At 36.1% G+C, this 27,964-nt stretch overlaps 1 protein-coding gene across 1 annotated transcript in view; it reads right to left on the minus strand.

The window, feature by feature from the left end:
• LOC118192267 (ectonucleotide pyrophosphatase/phosphodiesterase family member 3-like) overlaps nt 1–27,964 on the minus strand; it is a 130,428-nt gene that overhangs the window by 96,670 nt on the left and 5,794 nt on the right. The window contains exon 2 of the mRNA XM_035363193.2: nt 15,690–15,795. Within this exon, the coding sequence (XP_035219084.1) occupies nt 15,690–15,795 (106 nt within the window). The remainder of the gene's footprint in view (nt 1–15,689; nt 15,796–27,964) is intronic.

Genomic DNA, 27,964 nt, shown 5'->3' on the forward strand with positions numbered 1-27,964 from the left:
TCTGTGATTGGTCTTAATTATGTTTTTGTGATATGTTTTGCTCTAAAATTATAGTTTTAATTTAATTATTGATTGTTTAAAATTGATCTTTGGGTAATGTTTCTGCTCACACTTTTATTGAGATATTGAATGTCTTCATTATTTTATTCTAAATTGATACTGTTTTGATAAGGTATAGTGCAAAACATTAAGTTTACGATTTACGATATATTTATAATTGGCAACCATGCCAGGATCGGAAGGCCAAACCAACGAGGAATCGAATATGGCGGTTCAGGAGCCACAAATCTCACACGTGGCAGTTAAAATCCCCCCTTTATGGAAAAATAATGTTAAACTTTGGTTTATTCAAGTTGAAAGTAACTTTGCTTTAGCGAAGATTAGTAGCGATAGTACAAAATACAACCACGTGGTTTCTTCGATAGACCCTGAAACTCTTTCCGCAGTATCAGATATTTTATTTAATCCCCCAGCGACGGCTAAATATGATGCCCTTAAAGCTAGGTTAATAGTAGAATTCTCAGATTCGGAAAGCGAGCAAATACGCAGACTTATTTCCGAATTGCATTTAGGGGACGACAAACCATCTCACTTATTGAGAAAAATGAGAGAATTAGGGGGAAACTGTATAACTGACGAATTTTTAAAATCATTATGGCTGCAAAGGTTACCTTCCGAGGTGCATGCCATTTTATCAATAAGTTCAGAATCCTTAGACAATTTAAGCAAAAATGGCTGATAAGATAGCTGAAGTGCGCACGCCAACGAACAACAGCGTGTTCGCGGTCCAGGCAGCTTCGGCGAGTTCCTCCAGAAACCCTAACGATTCTGGTGCCCTCCTCGAGGAGCTTAAGGCCTTAAGGGGTGAAATCTCTGCCCTAAGTAAACAAGTCGAGCGACTCTCCCGCGGAAAAACGAATAATAATTTCCCCCGGGATCAACATAACACAGCACGTAGTTTTTCGCGTGGGCATTCCCGAGAGCGTGTGAACAATTATTGTTATTTTCATTCGCGATTCGGTAATAATGCACGAAAATGTCGAGCACCTTGTTCCTTTTCTCAGAACACTACGGCCCAGGAAAACTAGTAGTAGCGGCTGTCGATCGAAATTCATCGGCAGTCGCGCATTCATGTCGTTTACATGTTTACGATAACAGACTAAATTTAAACTTTTTGATTGATTCGGGCTCGGATGTTTCATGTGTGACACCGACTTCTAAATTTAAGAAAATGCATCCTGATTCGCTTCAATTATTTGCCGCGAATAATTCCAGAATTTCTACGTATGGAACAAAATTGTTAACTGTGAATTTAGGACTTAGACGAAACTTTTCTTGGAAGTTTTTAATCGCCGATGTACCAGTGCCTATAATAGGAGCCGACTTTTTAAGGCATTTTGATCTTTTAATCGATTTAAAACGAGGTAGGCTTATCGATAATACTACGAAATTAACTCGTATTGGTTCTCTTTCCGATTCTAAAAATTATTTTTCGGTAAAGTTAATATCTGGTGATTCACCATATCACAGAATCTTGAAAGACTTTCCGGAAGTACTGAAGTTAAAATCCGATTCGGGTAGAGTAAAGCATAGTACGGTTCATTACATCGAAACAAACGGTCCTCCTGTGCACAGTAAACCGCGTAGGTTAAGCCCTAAGTTATACGAAGCAGTAAAAAAAGAATTTCAATTTATGATAGATCAAGGTATTTGTAGACCATCAAAATCAGCATGGTCATCACCTCTTCATGTAGTTTCTAAAAGTTCGGGCGACATACGGCCAGTAGGAGACTACCGAAAACTAAACGCGTGCACCGAACCCGACAGATACCCTATCCCGCATTTACAAGACTTTAATAATACGCTTAGCGGAAAGACAATTTTTTCAAAAATTGATATCGTTCGGGCATATCATCATATACCAGTCCATCCAGATCATATACCGAAAACTGCAGTTTGCACCCCATTTGGTCTTTTCGAATTTCCGTTTTTAAATTTCGGACTGTGCGGAGCAGCTCAAACCTTTCAAAGGTTTATGAACGAAATTCTTGGAGATCTAAAATTCGCCTACGTCTACTTAGATGATATTTTGATATTTAGTGATACGGAAGATGAGCATAAATCTCACCTACGTACTGTTTTTGAAAGATTAACTTCATATGGATTGACAATTAACGCTTCGAAATGTGTTTTCGGCGTTCCGGAAATATCTTTTTTAGGCCATATAATCAATAAAGATGGTACCAAGCCTCTGACGAACAAAGTGGAACCGATACTTAACTACCCACTTCCTAAAACGGTAAAAGATTTGCAGAGATTTTTAGGATTTTTAAATTTTTACCGTCGATTTTTACCCAACGTAGCCCAGAATCAAATACATTTAACTTCGTATTTAAAAGGGGCTAAGAAAAATGATAAGACAATCCTGAATTTGTCTGAGGAAGCGCGGAGTGAATTTCAAAAGTGCAAACAGCTAATCGCTAATGCTGTTCTTTTGGCACACCCGAAGAAAGATGCCCAGTTGGTTTTACAGGTTGATGCGTCAGACTTCGCGATCGGTGGAACGCTATCACAAATAGTTGATAGAAATTTACAGCCTCTCGCATTTTTCTCACGAAAGCTTTCGCAGGCGGAAAGGAACTATAGTGCATATGATCGAGAGCTGTTGGCGGCTTATGCTGCTATTAGGCATTTTAAGCATATGTTGGAAGCACGGAACTTTTCTTTAATCACCGATCACAAACCGCTCACGTATGCATTCCGACAGCGTTTGGATAAGTGTTCACCTCGTCAGGCTAGGCAGTTAGACTTTATCTCACAATTCACCACTGAAATTCGCCATATAAAAGGTTCGGAGAATATCGCTGCCGACGTACTTTCGCGTATAGAAGCAATAAGCATGCCTAACCCTATCGACTATGAGGAAATCGCTAAAATGCAAGAAATCGACCCAGAATTACAAACATTGCTTAAAGAGTCAAAAGTTCTACATCTCAAAAAACTTACCTTACCGAATTGTAGCTTACTGATATATTGTGATGTGTCAACAGGTAACGCCCGCCCTTACATTCCTCCGGCATTCCGTGAGAAAGTTTTTGCCACCTTGCACAATTTGTCTCACCCCGGCATTCGCGCATCAACAAAGTTAGTATGTTCACGGTTTGTTTGGTCTTCCATCCGCAAAGATTGTGCGAAATGGGCACGGCAGTGCATTCCGTGCCAGAAAGCAAAAGTAAGCAGGCATACTAGAACCCCGTTAATGAAGTTTCCAGACCAATCACAGAGGTTTGATCACGTCCACCTTGATCTTGTTGGTCCCCTACCTCCTTCTCAAAATAATTATTACTGTCTAACTATGATAGATAGATTTACTAGATGGCCCGAAGCAGTACCCATACCAGACATAACAGCACGCACAGTAGCACAGGTTTTCTATGACCACTGGATTACTCGATTTGGTTGTCCGACTGTTATTACTACCGACCAAGGGCGACAGTTTGAAAGCGGCTTATTTCGAGCCCTTTCCCAATTATTGGGAATCAAGAGGATCAGGACGTCTCCGTACCACCCACAGGCGAATGGACTGATCGAGGAATTCCACCGTCCTTTGAAAGCTGCTTTAAAAGCGCACGATACCGGTGACTGGGTGGCTGCCCTTCCAACGCTGCTGATGGGTTTCCGCGCCGCTCTCAAAGAGGACATAGGAGCAACCACTTCTGAACTGGTGTATGGAAAGACTATCCGTCTCCCAGGAGAATTTTTCAATCCGACACCTCCGGATGCGTCCCCCAAACAGTTTGTGGAGGATTTAAAATCTCACTTTGCCAGTGTCCGCCCGACCACGACTTCTAGCCACGGCCAGCGAACATGTTTCATTCATCCACGCCTGCACAAGTCCACATATGTGTTTGTTCAGGGGGGGCCCAAGAGCGATGCGCAGTGCAGGGAGAAAGTTATGCCACATACGCATGACGTCATGTGGGTGACAGCGTTAGTTCTTGGCGTTTGTTTACTTTCGTTGCATCAACAGTTTGATTTGATTTGTGTTGTTAATTTGCTATTATACCTAGGCGGAAGTGGAAAATTGTGCTATAGCGTTGTGTCAGAATTATACACGTTAATACGTTTTTTGGCGGAAAAAACTCTTTACAACCAGATAAAATAACTATTTTTTAATGAATTTATGTAGTTTTCATACATAACTGTGATGTAATTTTACATTTATTTTTCATTTTACTGCTATTTTACATTTAAATTGAAAAAATTTCTCATTTTAAATCATTTTTTATCATAATCTTCATTTTGTGTATGAGACTTACATCGTAGTGAGATATTTAAATTCAGTGTCATGTTTAACAAAACTGAGTACCTGAATGATTAGTTAATAAATTCGCGTATCCAACTTCATTCACATGTTTTAGTTACTTTCTTTACATCCCAAACGTAATTCTATGTATTGAAGCAGCGTCTGGGTTAAGCTTTGCGAACTAAGTAAACTGATACATGCCTCACCGTGAGGAAAGAACAATTTCTCGACCAGACTATGATGCAAACATCGAATGAGTGAGTGATATATTTCCTTCAGTGTTATTTAACTGATGCATACAGGTATGTGTGGTGTAATTTAATTGATATAACTTACACATGCTTGAACCTGAAGGAAAACAAATCTGTGTATAATGCTAGAATACAAGTAAGTAAAATATTCTGTTCAGTGTTATTTAACTGCTGCATATGTTTTAATTTTGATTCCATATAACTTGTTTTTAATTATAAGAGAAAGAAAAATAATTCAATATTGAACACATATTTCGAGTATAACAAAAGTATTTTAAGAAACAACCTGATAAAAATACATTAGTAATTAAAAATATTTAATTTATGTACAGACTGAATTGAAATTAAGATGTGGTGGTGTATTTAATTATGGCAAAGCACACTAGGGCTATCTGCGTAATAGGTGTGATGCCTTCGTGGAGGACTTTCTCAGGGAAACTGGCTCGTATACACGTTACACATGAGGAAAACCACGAAAACGCCCATGCAGCCAGCCAGTTCGCGGGATTCGGACCGAACTACCAGTGTTCAGCGACTTTACCGCTCGGCTGCTGGTGGGCCGAAACTAAGATGTAGGGCAAGTTTATTCTTATTATTATTGTGCGTATATGTGTAAGAAAATGTATTTTAATTGTTCCATTTTTAATGTATGGAAGGAAGAATAGGATGCCAATATCGAAGATTATTTACTATAGCAAATAATCACGTCAGGATAAATGTTATATAGAAATCTTGGGAGTGTAAGGGATTATAAGAGTAGTTTTAGATTATACTGAAAATATATGCACTTCTGCTAAAATCTGAAGTGAATCAGTATGAAGTGACTTTAAAAAGAATGCGATAAGTATACTATTTAAAAGTATAATGACGGATATTAAGAAATTTGTAGAATTTTATGGTATTTAAATATGAATTTGTTAAGTCAAATCTTTTTATATAGATTTTTGGTTGAGATATGTAATTTAAACTGAAAAACACGATCATATATTTCTCATGGAATGTCAAAGTTCATTTGCATTAAAAAAAGTGCATGAGCAATGAAAATAAATAGAATAATACTTTTTGATTATGTTTTTACCATGGTCTTAGCAGTTATGCCATCATGTGTTCTTTTCAACAAGATTTATTTAGTGCAAACAATACTACGAAAAAATATTGAAAAATACCTTGTTTTACAATATTTATTTCCCTTAATTAACTTAAATATCGTTTTTCATTTTCTAATGCTTTCCTTTACGAAAAGAATTTAATGTTTACAATTATTTTCAGCATTCGTACTAATTCTGTGCATAAAATAAACATTTTCTTTAACAAAATACTTAATCGGAAAGTATATACCCGGTATTTCCGGTGTATCTACCACATATAAAATGATCATTTTGCTTTAGTTTACATTTTTTCCATTACCAAAATCATGTAGCAGACGCGTCGGCCGATGCATCTTGTCTCCCGGGTGACGTCACTACCAGCAACCAATGGCACGCTTTTTCCGTTCCTGGCCTAACCTTAGTATATTAAAGAACCTTGGTGTTTGTTCGACACGACGGAGTTAGAAAACCACTTCAAACTCCTTATGATGGACCATTTAAGGTGCTAGAAAGACGAGATAAAACGTTTGATCTCGAAATAAAAGGGACTAAGCAAACGATCTCCATAGATAGACTGAAACCCGCTTTTGTAACCATGGACTCTTCTCAAGTTGTTTCCAAGAGTGTGAAAAAAACTTCGGACATTTGTATCACCCGTTCTGGACGATTAATCCGACCCCCGCATCGGTATGTCACATTTCGTTGACACTGCGGAGGGAGTATGCAGCGGCAGCGCCAAACAGGCGATACGGACTTAAAAACTGTACAGAAAAGCGCCAATTGGCGAAACAGTAAACCCGTTTGGCAAACCTACAGGCTGACGGGGAGAGAAGAATTTTCCCGGCAGTCAAGTGGAACTACTTCAACAAATGTGTGCGTCTCTGTTTTCGCCCAGATATGTAAACTTGTGTACTCGCATCTGTACTGTGCTCTGAATTTCTTAAGCCGTTATAATGTACCCGGCAACTGTTACTTTTCCTTATTAAATTTGATTATTAATTGTAACATGTCTATCTTAACTAAGATTTCGGCTTTCCTAGTTAATGTTAGGGATATTTTCGTATGCACGTGTTACTCACACGTACATCAAATCTAATACGTATTACAAGTTGCGCTTTCGAGACATGAAAAACGCAATTTGAATCTTGTCATTCGGTCATAAAAGAAAGACGTACAACTGTCCTCCTTTTTTTTTTTTTTTTTTTTTTTTTTTTTCCGCAGTGTTCCATATTTCGCAGCCCTGGGTCTATTAACTTAAGCGCAGCACGTACGAAAAACACAAACATACAGACAGACAGACTCTTTCTCTTATTATATGTAGATTCATATTTTGTAAAACTTTACCGAATTGTTGATTAACAAACTCAGAGATTTCAAAGCGAGCAATAGCATCACTTTACGGGGAAAAAAAAAAAAAAAAACCATACTTATCTCCAGCGCGCGAGACTGTGTATTGGAAATTCTAAAACTGTGCTCTTATTAAATTATTTTGTGATACTGCTTTCGAATTGAATTTTATGGTTAAGTATAAAAACATGATATTTAATAAATAAAGATTTGAAGTAATGAAGATATTGCCAGAATAGTTACATTTTTCATCGACTAGTGGTGCTTCTGGTGTCTTAAAAGTTTGTAGAGTGGCGCAACATAGTTCGTAGCGCAGCTAGGATAAGCAAATATTCATTATGACAGAAATCATTTATAAAAACTGCTGTCACACGAGGTACGATATCGCGCAGAGTATCGTGAGAATTTTTTTTTTTTCTTTTTTTGTTTGTTTTCTTTCTCTTGAAAACGGGGAACCTCTGTCTGATCGCCCAGGAAATCGGCAGAGTTTTATTCAAAATCTTCACCAAAGTTTGCTTTTTCTAAGTTTAGGTATTTCTAGTGCTTTATACAAGTATCTAGTAAATGGATTTGATCTAAACAAACTCGTTGGAAAGAACGTCAAAATGTTTCTGTTATTGTAGGTGCGCATTATGGAATCTACGCAATTTTTTAAAAAATGATACCCGCTTCTTCAAATAACAACTTCTCTGTGTCTCTCTCTTCACAGTTATCTATTTTAAGTACAGCCTTTGTATATTACCACGGTATCTGGAATTTTTAGTACGAGACCTTTGATTGGTCTGCGTGTTCTGCATTTCGTCAGACCAAATGTAGAAAGCCATGTTTCATCTTCTGTCACTGGGCATGAATACAAATTTTCATTTGTGTTTATCATGTAAAGCAGTTCTTCAGAACATTCGATCTGATGTTTCTTAATTTCTAAAGCCAGCATTTTGGGCATCCTTATAACACAGATTTTCACCACGAAATTTTTCTCAGAAACGTAAGCTGTAACATAACACCGATGGAAAAACTAAAAAGCAAGTACTTATTCCTGAATTTCTTTGGATTCAAAACTATTATTTTCCAATGCATTTCCGGTGCTTCATAAAAATGCCTATAACGTCAATAACTGTAGATAAATAATGGTTGAAATCGGTTCGCGAATTTAGAAGAAGTTTCCCTCTTCTTACTAAATATATAATCACAAAATCGCTTTTGGTAAAAATTTGGGTTTGCCAAAACACAAAGTTAAATGCTCACTTCTTAAAGAATATTTTTTTGAAATTCTATTTGAAAAAGAAACAATACAAAGAAAAATAAAGGTTGGAAAATTTGAAATGGTCATAAAAGTACTCGATTACTCTTCATTCGGTAAAAATTTCACTAAAGTAAACTATGCAGCCGATACTAAACTTTATTGCACTGAAATAGATACAAACTCACTAAATTACTTTTACATATTTCGGGCATTACCAATGTGTCCATCTTTACTAATGATGAGAATATCTATGCGCTACTGGGAATATTTACTTGGACATAATCTGATGTCCCAATTAAATGACAACAGAGACCATTAGCGAAACCATTTGCGAGAACATTTGAATATTAAAGTTTCCTCGGAGGAAGACAAGCAGCACAAGAAGAAGCGACGATGCGTTAATGCTTCATTTCCCAGTTGAAGTTTTTATAAAAAAACTTGCTACTTTAGCTTCTTTCGAAGGGATATGTAGGCCCGATTCATATTTGAGTTTTTTCATTTAGGGTCAATGCAAAGCCAGAAAGTACGACAGTAGGTCACGTGACCGTGAAGTACGTACGAAATGGTGTGACAACGACGCTCCTCTCGTTAAACTTTCGAGTTCAGACATTATTTATATAGATAAAATATCAGTGACCATGGTGATTACACCAAACACGGAAGCAAGATAAAAAATTGCTTATAATTCAGCGTTAGCATTATCTTGAAACAGAACCACGTTGATTTCTATCTGACGTCGACGTTATCTTGAAATAGAACCCCGTTGAAGAATAATCATCGCTAAAATACTTTAAGAAACCTACATCTTCAAAACTAAAATAATGAAAGTGAAAAACGAAAACAAATGAGAAACGGGTTAACATTAAATTCTGAATTAAAAAAGAACCATCGAAATTCTGAGTAAGACTACTATCACAGTTTTTTATAGAACATATTCATTATTTTACATTTTTTTCGTTATTTTTATAATTTACTTTTAAAAACGTAACTTTTCATCGTAAAGGAGAATGTTTAATTGTATATAAGAAAATGTGTTTTTTCGATTTTCCTTGTTTCATGCATAATTTTTCGGAGTAACTTAAAATACATGAATTTTATCTTAGCAGTTCGTCTAAGATAAAATTCATGTATTTTATCTTATCATAATGCAAACTTTAAGATTTTCTTGCCTCGTTTGTTGGCAAGAATGCGGAACAAATTTAATATGAATTCATTGAAAGCACTATACAATTTTAAGACATGATGGACATTTAATTTTTTTTCCAGTTATTTGTTTAAAAAACAAGAAAACACTCATGATTCATGTATTTTATCTTAGCATAATGTAAGCTTTAAGATTTTTTTGCCTCGTTTGTTGGCAAGAATGCGGAACAAATTTAATATGAATTCATTGAAAGCACTATACAATTTTAAGACATGATGGACATTTATTTTTTTTTCAGTTATTTGTTTAAAAAACAAGAAAACACTCATGATTCATGTATTTTATCTTAGCATAATGCAAACTTTAAGATTTTCTTGCCTCGTTTGTTGGCAAGAATGCGGAACAAATTTAATATGAATTCATTGAAAGCACTATACAATTTTAAGACATGACGGGCATTTAATTTTTTTTTTCAGTTATTTGTTTAAAAAACAAGGAAACAATCATGATATCAGAAATAGGTGATTACAAAAGATCTAATTAGATTCATGATTTCGGCATTCTCTAAGCATATTTTATTAATAATTTTCAGTTATTCGTTTAAGAAAAAAAAAAAAAAAAGGGAAACGCCCGTGATGTCAAAAACAAGTAATTACGAAAGACCTAATTAGATATACGATATCAGCATTCTCGGAGTATCTTTCAATGTCATCGAAATGGAATTTTTTTGAGTTATTTTATCGTGTAGTTTTTAATGCTTTGCTTCATCATAAAGTAAATGTATACGATAATTTTAATCCTTGTTCGTGTAATTAGATTTAGTAAATGTATAAGATAATTTATTAATTAATATTAAAAAATTTAACATCATGAAGAATTTTATCAGAATAGTTTTTCTTTTTTTTTTTTTTTCCGGTCGCAAAATAAATGCTGTTTTGAATTTCATTTTATTGGAAATGCTCCCTTTTTTTTTATCTAATTCGGAACGGCATCGTGATTTTTCTTCTTTAATCTGTTAAGTTCTTCCAAAGAAATGTGTAAGAACTCTCGTACAACACTTTAAGAATATTTACATCACAAATCATTTTAAATAGTGATAAGTTAATTAACAATATGATAAAATTAAAACTAAAATGGATAAAATGATAATCATTACTACTAATGGTCACGAAAAGTACGCAAAAGAATTTTATTTAAAAGGGAAAAAGTACCCAGTTCATCTAATCAACAGTACACAGTTCAACTGCCATAAAAATTTCTTCAATTGCTTAAAAATTTTCAAATCATTTCTTCCGTTTTATTTTTTTATTGTAAATAAAATGTAAATAAGTCAATTTTACAGCGAATTGGTAACATATAAAAAATTACACATTAGACTAGCAGAGAAACACGCTAATGTGACAATCAAAATCATAAAAACAACCTTGTATTTAGCGTAAGTATAATGAAACAATCGATTTCGAGGGCAGCTAAAGGTCCCTCTTCATCAGGAGAAAGAAATACCAAGAAAGAAGAAAATAAAGGAGAAGGAGTCTCAGAAACACGTAGCCCTTATCAGTAAACTTCGCTAATTTTTCTTGTCCTTTATGCTTGATCAGATAGCCTGGCTCAGTAAAAGTAGGCGGCCAATGCAACTCTGATTAAAAATCCAATTATAACCACGTGCAGTACTGATAAGGACCACGTGTTTCTGAGACTCCTTCTCCTTTATTTTCTTCTTTCTTGTATTTCTTTCTCCTGATGAGGAGGGACCTTTAGCTGCCCTCGAAATCGATTGAGTGTTTCATTATACTTACGCTAAATACAAGGTTGTTTTCACGATTTTGATAATTACACATTAATCATACTTAAGCTCTTCTGTTGAATCATTTCCTTTGTTATATGGTCACACTGATGGCTACAGGGATAAGACTATTGAAAATTAACAGTTTATCTTAGGTTTGGTTCCCGGCGAACAAGCTGGCTGAATAGAACTGTGGTTTTCTCCATATGTAATATGAATACAGAGCCATTTTCCTTTAGAAGGCTCACCACAATTTAGTTTCTACGTTATTCTTAAGAAAATGCCATCATATTTACTACAATAAAAAGTTCGAGATCTGGAATCAATGTAAATTCGTGTGAATTCGGCGATTCCGCATTTTAGATCATCAATTTTAATCAAGTAAGATGACATGCAGACATGGCAACATTTGGGCTTTACTTATTATTTAGGTCAAATAGAAAAATACACATACAGAACCGGTGCCACACCAGGTGCTGCCGTTGCGGCGAAAATTTTAGAATTTAAAGGAACACTAAGCAGCACAAGTTAGGTATGGCAGAATTTTTTAGAATTAGAAGAAACGAGTTATTGTCTGCATGTTTGCCGCATTAGTATAGAGATGGATAACACTAAGCATTTGTGAAATGCATTTAAATAAACTCGATGAGTTTGCTTTTATTTCAGTACAATAAAAATTATTACAGGAAAAAAAAGTTTTCCGGATCATATTAGTGAAAAACAAAAATTACATTACATTGAAAAATTCCAAAACATTTAGATTTCAGGCGAGGGAAAGAGAGGCACTAAAATCCAGGAAGAAAAAAGGTGGGGTTGCGAGAATAATCATTTTTATCTTGAAAAGAGGTTTTGGCGAGTTTCAAGTATTAGAAAGCACATAGTATTTCAACCCTTGGCAATTTGTTGAAAGATAGATGCTGGATGCCTTCGACACTCGAACACATGCGCGCGCAAGAGTGGCGAGTTTCAAGTATTAAAAGCACATAGTATTTCAACCCTTGGCAATTTGTTGAAAGATAGATGCTGGTTGCCTTCGACACTCGAACACATGCGCGCGCAAGAGTATAAACGAGACATTGTGGTCTCTAACATTCTGATGATTGATCAAGAAAATGTCCTTGTGTGGATGGCAATTTCAGAATCCTGTTTATCAAGTATAAATAACATTTTAGAGTAAAGTTTCGGGTTAATTTACATTATACCACCCGCTTTCGGTCTGCTGATAGGCATGCCAGACCGACGGCTAGCAAGTGACTAGTTTAAAAAAAAAAAAAAAAAAAAAAATCAGATAATCGCATAATTATTTTTTAATCCTTATTGTTTTTAAAGGGCGGGAAGGGTTTGTTTTATATGATAACTCGCAAAGATTTTATAAGCGTCAAATATAAATTTTTGGGTGAAGGAATTTTATAACTCTAATAATAATAATAATAATAATATGAATAATAAAAAGATTGAAGAAAACCAATTTCTAAAATTAAATACTGAAAAAATTATATAAACTTAGGAAGTGAAAAAGTATGAATGACACGGCAGATATCATTGCAAATAATTTAAAATTTTTGAACACTTTCTTTTATTATTTAAGGGGACTCATACACCTTAAACCCCCTCATGATCTTCGAATACGTGACTGTTGCAGGAATTGAGATATTTTATTTATTTTAAAAGCAATTACTTCCAACTTTTTACAGCTGACTACATAATATAGCTGCTTTGGAAACTAGTAACCAGAAAGTTTGTGTTGCCACAAATATTTTTGTAATTTAATCCTCTTTGTGGCAGAATATTTAGCCATGTTTCCATCTTGCGCACATGATATTTTAAAAATGGCTAATGGTTCATACTTGAAATTTGATGGAATTCTTTATATAGGCACCATTTTCTAACTGAACCAACAATCTGATGAATATTTTAGTATTGAAAAATTTTATGGACGGAAACATTACAATTTTTTTAATAAAATACATTTTATAAACTCAACTCCAAATAAAATAAAAATTTAACATGAAATTTTTAGAATTTTAGGTTCACAGTAGTTTTCAAATGTTATAAAAGCTATATATTAAATATGGAATTAAATTATGAAACAGAATGTTTTAAACTGTGCGCGCAAGTTGGAAACATGATGAAAAATGTTGTCACAAAGCGGATTAAATTATAAAAATATTTGTGGCAACACAAGCTTTCTGATTACTATTTCAGAAAGCAGCTATATTATGTAGTCAGCTGTAAAAGGTTGGTAGTAATTGCTTTTAAAATAAATAAGTTATCCCAATTCTTGCGACAGTCACCTATTCGAACATCTTATGGGTTTTAAGGTGTATGAGTCCCCTTATCGGAAAGGAAAAATGGGATTTATAAAATAAATGAATATTAAGTATAACCCTCTCCCCCTCCTCGGAAGGCAACAGAAATAAAACAGCATTTATAAAACTGCAGATTTCTTTAGTAAAACTAATTTCTTTGTAAATAATTCTTCCTAGCAAGGAAAAAAAATAATAATTAGTTAATAAAACTGATATTAGAGAAATCTATATGGAAAAGAGAAAACAGCCTAACATTTAATGACATCATATCTTCAAAATCGAATTTTTAAGGAAAATCACATGATATTTAAAGAAGATAGGAAATTTTTGCTTCTACTTAAAGTCATATTGCAGCATATTTTTAAAAAAATTTCTAGAAAATTGCGTAATTCACATTTTCTTATCATTCTTATTTTAAAAGAGAATGAGAGTTTATTTTATAATCTGTGAAAATTTCAAAATGTTATTTATAACAGCTGCATATTTTGGATGAGAGAATTTTAAAATAACATATGTAAAATGATCGAAAACGAATTGAGTAGTTTTTCCAAATATTACCAAAAATCAGTAAATTGCGTTAAAAATCGGTAAAAATTTCATTTAAAAGATTTTTTTTCTGCTCGATCTGATGGTGGGAGTAGTAAAAGTCTAAGATTTTTAGCCCATTCTTAAGCGAAGCTATGCACGAAAAATCGACAAAACATCGTTTTAACATTAAATTAAAATAATATAAATCTAATTTATAAAAAATGAAATATCTATAAAATAAAACTAAAACATCTATAAAGGTTTCAACTACAAACTAGAAATATTTCAAAAAAAGTTTGAATTTGCTCAGAACTCTTCACTTATTCAGTCATTTGAAATTCATTACAAGAAATATTGACAAACTACAAAGTGACAACGGAACTCTGCAAACAGGAACGAAAATCTGGATCTGTATTTTAGAAGGTTCGACTTTGAATATTATTTGGAGATTTTTAAAAAGAAGATTCAACTAATACATGAAAGGGTTTCATATATCTGACTCAAAGTATTTCGGCCGACCTCCCCCCACCCCTACTGGCCGAAGTGAAATTCGGCACATTGAACACTAAAATCTAATTCCGGTTAGCTGATACCAAGATGTTAAAAAAATACATGAGTACAGTGTTCAGGACTTAGCATCAAAGAGAGAGCAGCAAAGACTATACTAGTCATTATCCAAAATATAGATTATCAGGCGGTTTGATCTTTGAATCCGAAGTCACCATCCTGTACAGACAGTGACATACAGTTGGATATTCTGTGAGTTACATCTTCTTACAGGTATGTGTTCGGCCATCCGCATCACTCTCCATCAAGAAATTGCGCCACCAAGAGTGATTTAATGAAATTTTTCAGTGAACGTATTTCCGAAATGTGACATCCTTTTGTCAAACGAAAAAAAAAAAAAAAAAATATTCCAGGTAATTTTCTATGAGGAACTGTCAATTAAATTTATTATCTGTATAATCCGATCTCATTTATACCATATAAGTCAGAATATTAGAAAAAGATCAAAACAGAGAACATACACATTGTACACAATCAAATATCAATACAAAGTAAATTTCTGGAGAAAGATTAAAATTGTAAGGTTTATCCTAAGTTTTTAAGAGTTATTTTTAGTTAAAGCCACTTTCCTGTCGCTCCTAATTTCAGCTTACAATTTCCTACCAGAATGTGTTTTCAGAATCATGGTTAAATGCAATATGAATGAAATGAAGGAAGAGCAAAATGCAAATGAAGTCGAAGTTCCACTGATTTCGTTAGAGAGCCAGAGATTCTGACTAGCCCGCGTTCGCCTTTTAGTTACACTCTCTCTAAGCTATTACTACGCTCGGCCGTATTTTAGGCCCTTGATAGCTCCGCCGTTTAGTTAGCGTTTAATGGGGTCAACTCCTGTAGAATTTTGACAGTTTCGACTATATCGTTTTAGTTAAGCATTAGTTAGGTTTTAGTTCTTAGTATTCTTGAGTTAAAACCCAAGTGGAGGCTGTTCTGTACGTCCTGAGAGAGGGCCACTTGTAAACTTTATTTTGAGCAATAAAGAATAATTAACCCTTCTTGTGTTTCTATTCTCTGAGCCAAAGCGGTTATTCGCTTACCAGTTCTCAAGGTTTCACACAGCTGTAAATTCTAGGAAGGAACCTTATAAAATTACAAGATTTTTATATGTAAATAATAGCTTTCTTACCTTCTTCCTGCGCCATCAGTCGAATGCTTTTAACTTCACCGTGACTCTGGTATTTTGCAGCGCCGATAAAGTAGCCGGCTATAAAAAACAAAATCACAGCCAGTACCTGTTAAAACAAACAAAAGGATAAAACGTTTCTTCTCTAAAACGCACAGCTTTAAAAATTTGTTGCAATTTAGTGTAAATATAGCACTGCTGAGAGTGGATGTGAGGGAAAAGACGACTTACAACATAGACTTTTATTGAGCAAAACACATATGAATGATTCAAACACCAAAGCTACAAATTAATAGAATACCCTAAATTTAGTACTACCTTTATCATTTGTTATTAATTTTCCTCTTTTATCATTTAGAACTGATCACTCAAAATGTGGTACTGACTATTACAGATCTTGGAATGTTGTCTGTGGTATGTCATTGACTGCCTGAAGATTTCGTACATATCCATAACTAAACACCAACATTAGCAATCACATCCCGCACACATGCTATGGGGGATATCTTTAACGGATCCAGAGTAGAATCCAATAAATGTAGCCCGTATCAAACCGGTTAGAATGGTCGGCTCAGGCAAACTCGAAAAGTTCGCAGCGAAGGGTGCCCACGTATGATCGCTAACCCGGCGTAATGATAGTCGATTTTCGAGTCCTTGAGTTGTACGAACACTTGGAATAAAAAATAACACAGAAGTCCAACGGGATACGAAAGTCATTAAATGCGGTAGACCAATGTGGATGAGTTCCGCGGCAGCAGGCCGGAGGCGAAGGTAAGTGCGCTAGTAACAAACCGTTGTGCCTATGCAATTATTATGAAAAGGTATTAAAAGAAATGCCTAATATTGCTCTAGTATGTGAGAGTCCTAATAGCTTCATGAGAGACGTGCGATACATACGATCATAATTTCAAAAATAAATTGGTATTACATGACATACATAATATTTACAAATAAAAATATATACATGCAGCAAGGGCTCCTGGGAAAAGACAATTCGTAGAGGGATGGTATACATAGAATAATGAAGTGTCATAGAAGGGCATAGGTAACATGAACTAGATTACATAAACTAGTATACATAAGCAAAGTTAGTTGTTGAGATATCTGTCTTTCGCGGTTAGCTTCAGATTCATAGTTATAAGAGAGCACCGGAATGGTGCTGTTACAAAATTCTGGGATCTTATTAAAAATGTTCTCTGCAAGTTTTGCTATATAGCAGTGGATCTCAGGAACTTCAAGCTCGCGGTGAATTGCCGAGTTTCGAATGAACCAACGACAGTTCACCCCTTGCCTGAGTACAATATTTTGAAGAACTTGAAGCTTCATAAGATTAGTTTTGCAGGCGTATACCCAAACAGGGAAGCCGTATGTCAAAATGGGATGCAAAAGGGTCTTGAAAATGAGTAATTTGTTGTCAATAGATAGAACGGAGTTCCGATCAATTAAGGGGGTAAGTGTTCGTTTACAGACACTGAACTTAGCAACAATTTGTGTTATGTGTGGGGACTATGTGAGTGAACTGTCTAAAATATACTCATGTCCATAAATTAAGAATAATGCAAAATCAGGCGAAGGAAGAGTTAGAAGCAAAACAAATTTGACTTATTTGTAAAGCTTATTTATTAAACAAAAGATAAAGAGCAAAAAAAGATGCTATATGTTTGATATTATTACAAAAATTAGCGATTTTTTCTCCCTGGAGCAAATTACAAAAAAAAAAAAAAAAAAAAAAAACCCTATTTACAAAAAAAAAAAAAAAAAAAAAAAACAATATTATATGGTTGGTATGATTGTTAATACAATGTATGTCTCCCAGACGATGCAATACAGTCCGTACAACGCCTAGGCATGCTGAGTATCAAATTATCAATCTGATCTTGGGGGATATTACACCACTCAAAAGGCAATGCTCTCGGAAGTTCCGGTAGACATGTAGGAGGTTGACGGATTGCAACTCGTCGGCCAAGCATGTTCCACACGTGCTCTACTGGATTCTAGTCCGGTGAGAATGCTGGCCAGTCCATACGGGTGATAATCTCCGATTGAAGGCATTCGCTTACGATGTTTGCACGGTGAGGACGGGCGTTGTCATCCATAAACACAAATTGTGCGCCCATGGTGCCCCGAAACAAACATACATGTTGTTCCAGAATGACGTCCCGATAGATTTGGCTTGTCATGGTTCCAATTTGAACATGCAGCTCAGTTCTGGAACCCAGAATAATTCCAACCCAAACGAGCACTCCTGCACCACCGTAACGGTATCGTTCAGTGATGTTTTCTTGGTGGTAACGGGTACCTGGAGCTCTCCATATGAAAGTCCGGCGAGAATCAGACTGCAAGCTAAACCTGACTCGTCGGAAAACATCACACAAGCCCACTGTTGCAGTGTCCACAATGCATGCTCTCTACTCCAGGCTAACCGCAAGCGACAGTGAGTTGCAGTAAGTGGAACGCATCTGACAGGTCTACGAGCGTATAGACCAATCTGCCCTAAGCGTCCGTACACGGTCTGCCAATGAAATTGTCGTACCAGAGGCTGAAGAGAGCTGCGAGACAGGTCTGAGGCTGTGCTCCGCCTGTTTCGTTTGGCAGTAACTGCCAAATACCGGTCCTCATTCGGCGTTGTAACTCTGGGGCGACCTGTGGTGTAACATCTACTCACATTACCATCATCTTGGAATCGTTGCCAAAGCCTGGAGATGACACTCTGGGCAATTCCAAGTTCGTCTGATACTTCCAGTTGGGTACGCCCACATTCCAGACGGCCGATAATTCTACCACGTAAAAAATTATCCAAATGCGTCCTTTGTGTCATAACTATTCGGTTATTGCACTGAAATGCTTATAAAGCGCCTGCGAACAGTTTTACTTCTTTGCTTGTATTCTTTATATATCACTCTCTTACACTCTCGTTATTGTGACGTACCATCGGTGCAATCTGGTTACTTCCTGAAATTTGCATATGATTCTTGAAGATGTGTGTAGTGATTTTACAGGTGATATATTTATTTTAGAGTTCGATTTCCGCGTGGCTTCGAACTATCCTTAATTTATGGACATGAGTGTATAACACCTAGGTATTGGGCCTGCCTAGCCCACTTGGATTGGAGTTTCGGATATATGGATACATGTAGTTTCGTCCGCGTTTCTTTTCTTGTGGAAAAGGACTGCCTCTGATTTCTCCATGTTTATCTTCACCTTCCAGGCTGTCAGCAAGGACTCAAGTGCGTGGGCGTGGTTTTGTAACGTTTCAATAACTGAGTCATGAGATGCGTTTTTGGATAGAATTGCCGTGTCGTTGGCGTACATAGCCAGTATGGTGTATGGTGTTTGTGGGATATCGTTCGTGTAGATATTATAGTATACGGGTTCAAGGAGGCTTCCTTCCGGGACGCCAGCCTTGATGAATCGCGGTGTGGAGAGTCAGTTGTTCACACGAACGATAGTCTTTCCTTAAGATAGGAATGTGTGATGGATGTACTGTATTCTGGGAAACCCAGAATGATGAGTTTGTACGTGAGGCTCTCAAGCCAGACACGGTTGAAGGCTTTGGCTACATCTAGAAATATGGCATCAGTAATCTCACGCTCCTGGAATCCTGATGAGATCATCTCCGTAACCCGGTACAACTGATGTACAGTAGAGTGTTTCTTCCGGAACCCATACTGCTCTGGTATAATGATCTTGTGATGGTCTGTAAATTCCAGAATTCTCTGCAGAAATACGTATTCAGCTACTTTACTCAGAGAGGAGAGTAGGCTTATGTGCTTGTATGATATTGGCTCGGAAGACGGCTTTCCAGGTTTGAGGATTGGCGTAATTACGGCAGTTTTCCATGGGTTAGGGAAATGCCTCAGGCGAAGCATGGCATTGATAACAGCAACTAACTTCAGCAGCATGAGGATGGCCGTGTTCTTTATCATTTTGTTGGAGATGTTGTCCAATCCTGAGCTCTTTTTGATCTTGAGTTTTTGGATGTAGTCATAGACCTCCGATGGTTTGACAAGAGGAGTGTTGCTTGTGAGTGGTTTTGTAAGGTATTGTGTTAGCGTTTGGAGTGACCATATGTTCTGTTGGTGGGTGGGATATGTTGTTGGTGCAAAACTGAGCAGCGTAGTGATCGGTGGTTAGAATGGTCCGACGGTCTAAGAGAGTAGTCTGAGTTCCCTGTTGGCAACGGCCGTTAAATGCAATTACAGTTTCCCTTTTTTCCCCATTGTGGAAGTCTTAATCAATTTTTTCTGAGGTTCGAGAGATAAATTACAGTAGTAACCACCATTTTTTAAAAAGAAAACGGAATAACGTTCATAAGTAATTATCAACAACTTCGGAAAATTATCCATAAAAAATATTGATAAATTATCCATAACTTTTTGACAATTATTAATGATATTTTGGGTTCCCCCATTTTAAGTCAAATATTAAATGTTGCAAACATTATGCCTGATATATAATATTTCCTGATATATATAATGTAAAATACATGCTTTAAAATTAGTAAACTAAAATAAATAGGTACTTTCTGATTATTGCTCACCGATTTTAAAATTCGGTAGAGCAGCTCTGTTTTGGTATATTTCGAGTACACAACATGAAATTAAGAAGTAGTAGAGTTAGTTTTCTTCTTACATCCACGGTATACACACGACAATAGCCAACTCCGCACGCACGTACCATACATATGTTTTAGTACACGCGTAATGGCATGCACATGTGTATTTACGCACTTTTAACTAAACAGTGCCTACCGGCTCTAAAAATATTAATATTAGCCATGGAGTTTTTTTATTTAATTTGAATTTTTTTTCATTAGTTTCCTCTTATAAAATGTTTCTTCCTTACTATTTATAAAAGTATAATTTGCCAATTCGTATTACCAATTTGGAAACTTTTCGTGGGAGGTTCAAATAATCAGATAGTGCCAATAAAGGTATCACAATCATCTGAACTTTTTTAAAGCAGGAAGTTTGCTTGAAATTATTTCATATTTTGACATACAGTAAGACCCCGCTTAACGCGGGGGATACGTTCCATCAAAGTAGAGCGTAATGCGAAACAGCGCTAAACGAGGCTATCTTTACATGTAAATATTGGGGTTAGGGGAAGATGGCTAGGAAATTGGTTAGGTATTAAATTTAAAAAGTATGTTTTTAAATAAAAATAAAACCAAACATTTATTTCTTAAACCCCAAATTAATACCACATTATTATTTCTTGCAAAAATAAAAACAAAATATAAATAACAAAACGAATATTCTTAAAAAAACAAATAAAATTCTAAGTCAGTCATATTTAGTTAGCCTTCCGCGTTTTCAGTGTTCTGCCCTTTTGTGACAAAAGCATTTAATGTTGTTTGCCTTTTTCTTTTGCGTTGTTCTCTTAAAAGTTCTTCATAAACGGATAGAGCATCTCTAACACCACGCCTTACTTTTGAGCTCCTGTCAAAATTCGGATCATTTTCAATGAATTGATCCATTATTTCAGTTGTGGTAGACAAACTCCTTTTTACAAACGCCATCGAAAGTTCTTTTTGCTCTTCTTCTGAATCACTGCTGTCAACATTTTTGTTTTCTTCTTGTTCAGTTAATTCCTTGAGCTCATCATTAGAAAGACTAGCCGCTGCTTCTTGAATTATTTCTTCGACATCTTCCACATTTACTCCTTCAAAATATGTCTGTACAATACCGCACCAAACAAGAAATACAAGTACACTCTTTCGGATATGTATTTGAAACCTATCGCTGCATAATATTTCGGGGAATCCCCGTATGCTGCGAGCGATTTCGTGGAATCCCCGGGTTCAAATAAAAGAGCGCTAAACCGAAACAGCACTAAACGAAACAGCGTTAAGCGAGGTCTTACTGTACATGTTTACTATATATGGAATAACATGACCGATATCTTAGGGATAGTTTAAGTTTTCTTATTCAGAATTTATTAAATTATTAATACGGAATATATTTCTCATGTTTCGGTAATTTTAACGATGTGACACCGAAATTGGCCTTCAAAAAACACTTATGGTGACGCTGATTTTCAGCTTCGAAAAAACAGTGCATATTCTGAATACAAAAATAGCAATTACGATAACTGTCTTTTTTTTTTTTTTTTTTTTTTTTGCCACTCTCATGGCTGTTGCGAGCTTTCTGGCTGGAATCAGATTTTATTGCACAATGTGTGCTCCATTATTATTACTATATCTATTGTTGGAAGATGCAAGACTTCGAGGCAAATATTTAGAGGAAGTATATCGTTCATTATCAATAGTGCCACCAACCAGCGTGAAAGCAGAAAGAGCTTTCTCGACTGCAGGTAATTTTGTGCACAAAAAAAAAAGTTCCAGGCTTAATGACAGCTCAACAGATGCATTATGCACATTTCAAAAATACGCAGCTCTGCAGTTAATAAATTAGTTTTTTTTCCCCTGTTGTAACAGATATTGTATAATAAATAGGCTATACAAGAATATTTTTATGTGATATTTACTCTTCTTAAAATAATAATATGCGTTTTGTTTCTTTATTGTATTGCAATACTGTAATAATTTATTTTCTGTATTAAATTTTTATTTTCTAATGGTATATATTATTATTTTACTGCTCTTATAAATAATATTTGATTATAATATTTTTTATTTTATTTTATACTTGTACATAATAAAAATTGTTTATATTTTCATATTTATGCATTTTTTACACAAAACTAATAAATATGACAAGGAAACAGCTCTCTCTTTTTTTTTTTTTTTATTTAGTCCAAAGAGACCTTACACCAAATATTATCACCCTGTATCATATTCAAGGCCCACCAGCGGCCGAGCGGTAAAGTCGCTGAACACTGGTAGTTCGGTCCGAGGTTCGAATCCCGCGAACGGGCTGGCTGCATGGGTGTTTTCGTGGTTTTCCCCATGTGTAACGTGTATACGAGCCAGTTTCCCTTAGAAAGTCCTCCACGAAAGGTATCCCTCCTCTTAGGCAGATAGCCCTAGTGTGCTTTGCCATAATTAAATACACCACCACCACCATCATATTCAAAGAAATTAAATAATGAAGTATCTGAATGAATAGACATCCTTTGTCAGAAAAGTTCCAGAACAAAAATCTTAAAAAAACAAAGTTGCATTTACCAAGTAATGATCCTAGCTGCTATTTATGCACAAATTCCGAAGTTTCTGAAGGTCTTCGAAGCAAGCGGGGGGGGGGGAGAGAAATCTTCAACTGAGATGCTTACAAGCTCATTTGTTACAACCCGTTGGATGCCTGCAATAATCTTGATGAAACTGATACTGAAACAAGATGATAATAATATTGATGCTTTGCTTTCAGTCACTTTTTCACTCACGGAAACAAGAAAAAATGACAATAATCTTTGACACAAATATGGGATCACGTCTGGCTCTATCCAATAGTTTAGCAGAAATTCTCAGTCTTTCCTCTTTCTGTGCATCTGTTAGTAAAAGAGAGACGAGTCTTGCATCAAGTTTCCGTTTCTCTAAATCTTCGCGTCAAATTTTATGACACACATCCTGATTCAAATTCAGTACTTCTAATATCATACGCACAGTTACACGACGGTCTTCTTGCAATAACTGCCTTACACGCTCTAGATTTGCATCGGTATGTGCTATAGACGGGCGACCAGCTCTGGGATCGTCTTGCACTGAATCTCTGCCTTCACAAAACCTTTTGTGCGACTCTAAAACACGACTTCTTCTAATATCATACGCACAGTTACACGACGGTCTTCTTGCAATAACTGTCTTACACGCTCTAGATTTGCATCGGTATGTGCTATAGACGGGCGACCAGCTCTGGGATCGTCTTGCACTGAATCTCTGCCTTCACAAAACCTTTTGTGCGACTCTAAAACACGACTTCTGTCTCGCCTGCATATGCTTGCTTAATCATGTTCTACGTTTCACTAGGGGTTTTGCAGAGCTTAACGCAGAACTGAGTGTTCACTCTTTGCTCATAATCAGCATTCATTGTGTCACCTTAACGAATGCGACAACAATCCGAACAGTGTGTTGCTAAGCACAGCCCTGCCACTTAATAAGTGTGCGTGGAAACATGGCCAAAGTCATGTCAAGTAAGAATACATACCAGGTAACATAAAAACAACATTTGTTCCTTTTTTAGTACTGCAAACTCAGAAATTTAAAAAAAAAAAAAAATGTCGTAGAACTTTTCTGAAAAAGGACGTATGTATGTTTCTCGTAATGTGAAAAAACAACGATATCTAGAACCATCAAATTTTGAATAACGTAGTCCTCCACCCGAACATGGGCACTTGGAAGCCTCAGTCTTGAAATTTTTTTATCATAATTCTTGACTAATGACAGCCTGACGAAAAACGGTATTATGTCACAAGAAACCAACTACGTTCCTCTCGAATTTCGGCCTCACGTCTTATTCTGTTTGATACTTATATTATATCATCCAAATAAATTGCAGCTGTAAACATTGTCCATTCAGCATGAAATTTTTAAGCATAAGTTCTTTGTTGTTCAAAAAAATAATGAACATTACTTTATTTTATTTTGAATTTACCAATAAATTTTTCAGTTGTTTCGAAGAATTTGTCCATTTCTTCTCGTCATTGCTACTTCGCTTCAGAATCTTATCGGAATATCCATATGTTTTCGCCTGAAATGACAGCCTTCGGGAAAACTGGTCTTTTCAATTGCAGCAATCAAGCAGTATAGCCCATGTTAAATTGAATTCACCAATGTAGCAACTCATAGATGTGAGTTTCGCAGCACACGTTCTCACAGAAACACTCGATCATTCCCAGTGCTTGAAACAGTTGATAGTTGAACCGTGTTTCGTCTCGTGTATTATCTGGTTTGGAACTGCCACGTCATATATTTCTCTGAATTCATTAGTTCGATTTGAGTAATTATTAAACTCGAAATTCTTCAGAAGGTACTTTGGGTTGAATAGATATTAGAGAAATTAGTCTGAGATTTTAAGCCAAACTTATTAATATAAACATATTCTACAATTATCTTATAACAGAAGAACTCACTATAAACTATTAATCTGAGAGTAAATTCAAATATGAAATATTCTTTCTTAAAATATGGCCTTTATAAAAAAAATTGCTCAAAATAGACACCCAAAAATACAATAAAATTGTCATCATCATCAAAGAAAAAATTCAAAATTTTGATTATACAGGTAGAGGGATATTGTATGAACAACAAATTCCGTTCATCTTTAAATAACAGTTTAATACAGCCAGCTACAGTTTGAATGGAATGCCGAAATAAACAATGGGGAATACAAGCAAAAAGCCAATTACAATAAATTTCTTTGAATGGTCTTGTTAAACCATTGTAAATTTATTACCTCTGTCCGTTCGTGACTGTCGTCAAGAAGTTCGATTATGCATCTCGGTTTGAATTCACTGTTTTAACTTTAGCAACAAGATATTTTTATTGCCTTGTTTCGTTTTACAAAGTTTCAATATATCCTAACTATTTTTAGTGCCATGTTGTTATACTTTGCCTTAACCTATCTGTGTCTCCATTTCTGTTTTGACCTTCTTATGGCCCTGCAGCATGAATCTCATGAATTATTTGAAAATTCTAGCCATAAACGAACAATATATAATCGTTTTTACTCCCTCTTTCTTATTTTTCACTCGTACGATAATTTTCTCAATACCACGATTTCCTGCAGTTTCGCATCCTGATAGTCTCTCTTCTGTAATTTGCGAAAATCTCTTCTTTGTTCTTTTTAACTTTTTACGAAAATGAAGAAATGTAAATAACTTTTCTTTGTCCTTTTTGTTTTGTTTTATCAAAAATTCTTTTCGGTTTCAGCATGTTAATATGATTGTTAAATCGCGCCTTTATTATTTCCAAACTATCCATTATGCTTATGGGTAAAAACAATTACGCAAACATAGCCATTAACAACAAAAGCAACATCAGCGTATTAGTATTCACTACTGCATTAGTATTAAAGCATTAGTATTCATTACTGCATCTGCATGCGCAATGACAAGTCTCTCAAACTGAAGGCAATAACTTTTTCTTTTTAATCTGGAAGCTTTCAGACTTTACATTACGCCGAAACGTGCGTTTTTTTAACGTTTTGTGTATGACCTTTATTTATTAAATATCACGTTCTTCGCACTTAAACCATAAAATTTAATTCAAGAGCAATATCGCAAAATAATTTTAAAATAAGCATCTTTAGAATTTTCGATACATAGTCTCGCGCTCAGGAGATTTTTTTTTTTTTTCCCCGGGTACAGAGTTGCCTTTCCTCGCTTTGAGATCGTTGAGTTTCTTAATCAAAAAGTCTTTAATGTCTGACAAAATATGAAATAGATAATAAAACAAAAACCAAATTAGGGTTTCTAGATGCCCATATTCGCTGGAGGATTACGTTCTTCAAAATTTGATGGTTTTAGGTACCGTTGTTTTATCACAATGCGAGAAACATACACACATTTAATGCTTTAAATAAGGAAAATTTTCATGCTTTGGAAATTTCAAATTAAAATATTAATTAATTAATTTTGGACAAATAAGGAAATTTAACTTTTAATGTGGTCTCCCAGTTCATATACTGCGTCTGTTTTTGTTCACGGCTTGGCATTGAGCAAGGTAATCTTCCAAAAATAGTCCCAGTATACACTGACTACCAATAAGTACAATATTTGGACACCTGTGATAGAAAAGAAAAACTAACTTTATTCAAAATCAATAGTTGGTAGAGCCTCCACGAGAGGTAATTACAGCGTGGACCCTCCGGGGCATACTTTCCACAAGTCTTTGTGTGACAGCTAGGTGTTTTCTTCCACTCGGCTTGGAGAAGACATAGAAGTTCCTTCACCGATTTTGCACGGGTAGTGCACCCCTGAATTCGGAGATGCAACTCGTCCCAGAGGTTCTCGATAGGGTTCAGGTCTGGACTCTGGGCAGGCCAGTCCATTCGATGAACTCCATTGGCACCATACCAAGCCTTGGTTAACGTCGAAACATGACAACTGCCATTGTCGTCCTGAAAGTAACAGGGGTCCAACCCGTAAAACTGCCACAACGTAGGAAGCACATTGTCATCCAAAATAGTGCAGTGGGCATCGGAGTTGAGCTTACCATGAATGGGGACCAAGGGTCTCAGCCCATACCAGGAGAAACACCCCCAGACCATAATTCCACCTCCGCCGAACTTGACTGTTGGCACAATGCATTCTGGCAGGAGACGTTCTCCAGGTAGACGCCAGACCCAGACCCTGCCATCCGAACGGTAAAGGGTGAACCTTGATTCGTCACTCCAAAGAACCCGTTTCCACTGATCTACGGTCCAATTTCGATGTGCTTTGCGCCACATTAACCGAGCAGCGCGGTTAGACTTTGTGATCAAAGGCTTATGGGCAGCAGCACGACCATGAAAACCAAGCAGATGTGCTTCCTTACGGATGGTATTCATTGAAACAATACTCCCGGATGCCTGTTGAAACTCCTCGCGGATGAGGGCCATCGGTTGGGTGCGGTTCTTCCGAATTTCTCTGGACAGCTTCGTCGGTCTCTATCTCCCAGTTTCGTTGGTCTGCCGACTCGGGCCACATTCCGGCAATCACCGCTCACCTTTCACTTCTTAATCACATAGGCCACTGTCGATTTTGGGTATTCAGATCGCTAGATATGTCCCTTAAGGATCGGCCACATTTGTGATACCCGATAATTATACCTTTCTCGAAATCAGAGAGCTCCGAACTACGAGGCATCTTGCATGCGACTAAAGCCGATGCTGTTTGCTACACGATATATACCGGCGGAGTCCGTGACGTACCTTAGGACCGCAGATATCATCATTTGCATAGGTGTCCAAATACTTATTGGTAGTCAGTGTATACAGGGTGATTCGCTTAAATGTGTACAAGTTTCAGGAAGGTGTAGGTACTGAAACACGATTCGGAAATACATAGTATGCTAGGGCGCTTAAGGACTTTTTTAGGGAACAGGTAAAATGAATTTGGCGAAGCGAAATTTGGCATTCAGCAATCAGCTGCGCAGAAGTAAGCTGGAAGATATGAGAAATTCGGACTTAATAGTCTGCCGATTATAATGGGCGAATTACTGTGCGCCTGTACAGAGCGGTACTCAAATAGACGCATTCCGAATCAGCAGATGTTTACACGGCTGGAAAACGTGGAGACCTCATTTCCAATGCTGAAGCGTCATCTGTCAAATTCTTCGTTTTGGAATTTTCTTTTTTCTCGAATAAAAAAAATAAACATTAGAATTTGGTTTAAAAAAA

The sequence above is a fragment of the Stegodyphus dumicola genome, chromosome 10 (genome assembly GCF_044657685.1).
Source record: "Stegodyphus dumicola isolate Sdum_Otavi_A_Nest chromosome 10, ASM4465768v1".
NCBI lineage: Eukaryota > Metazoa > Arthropoda > Arachnida > Araneae > Eresidae > Stegodyphus > Stegodyphus dumicola.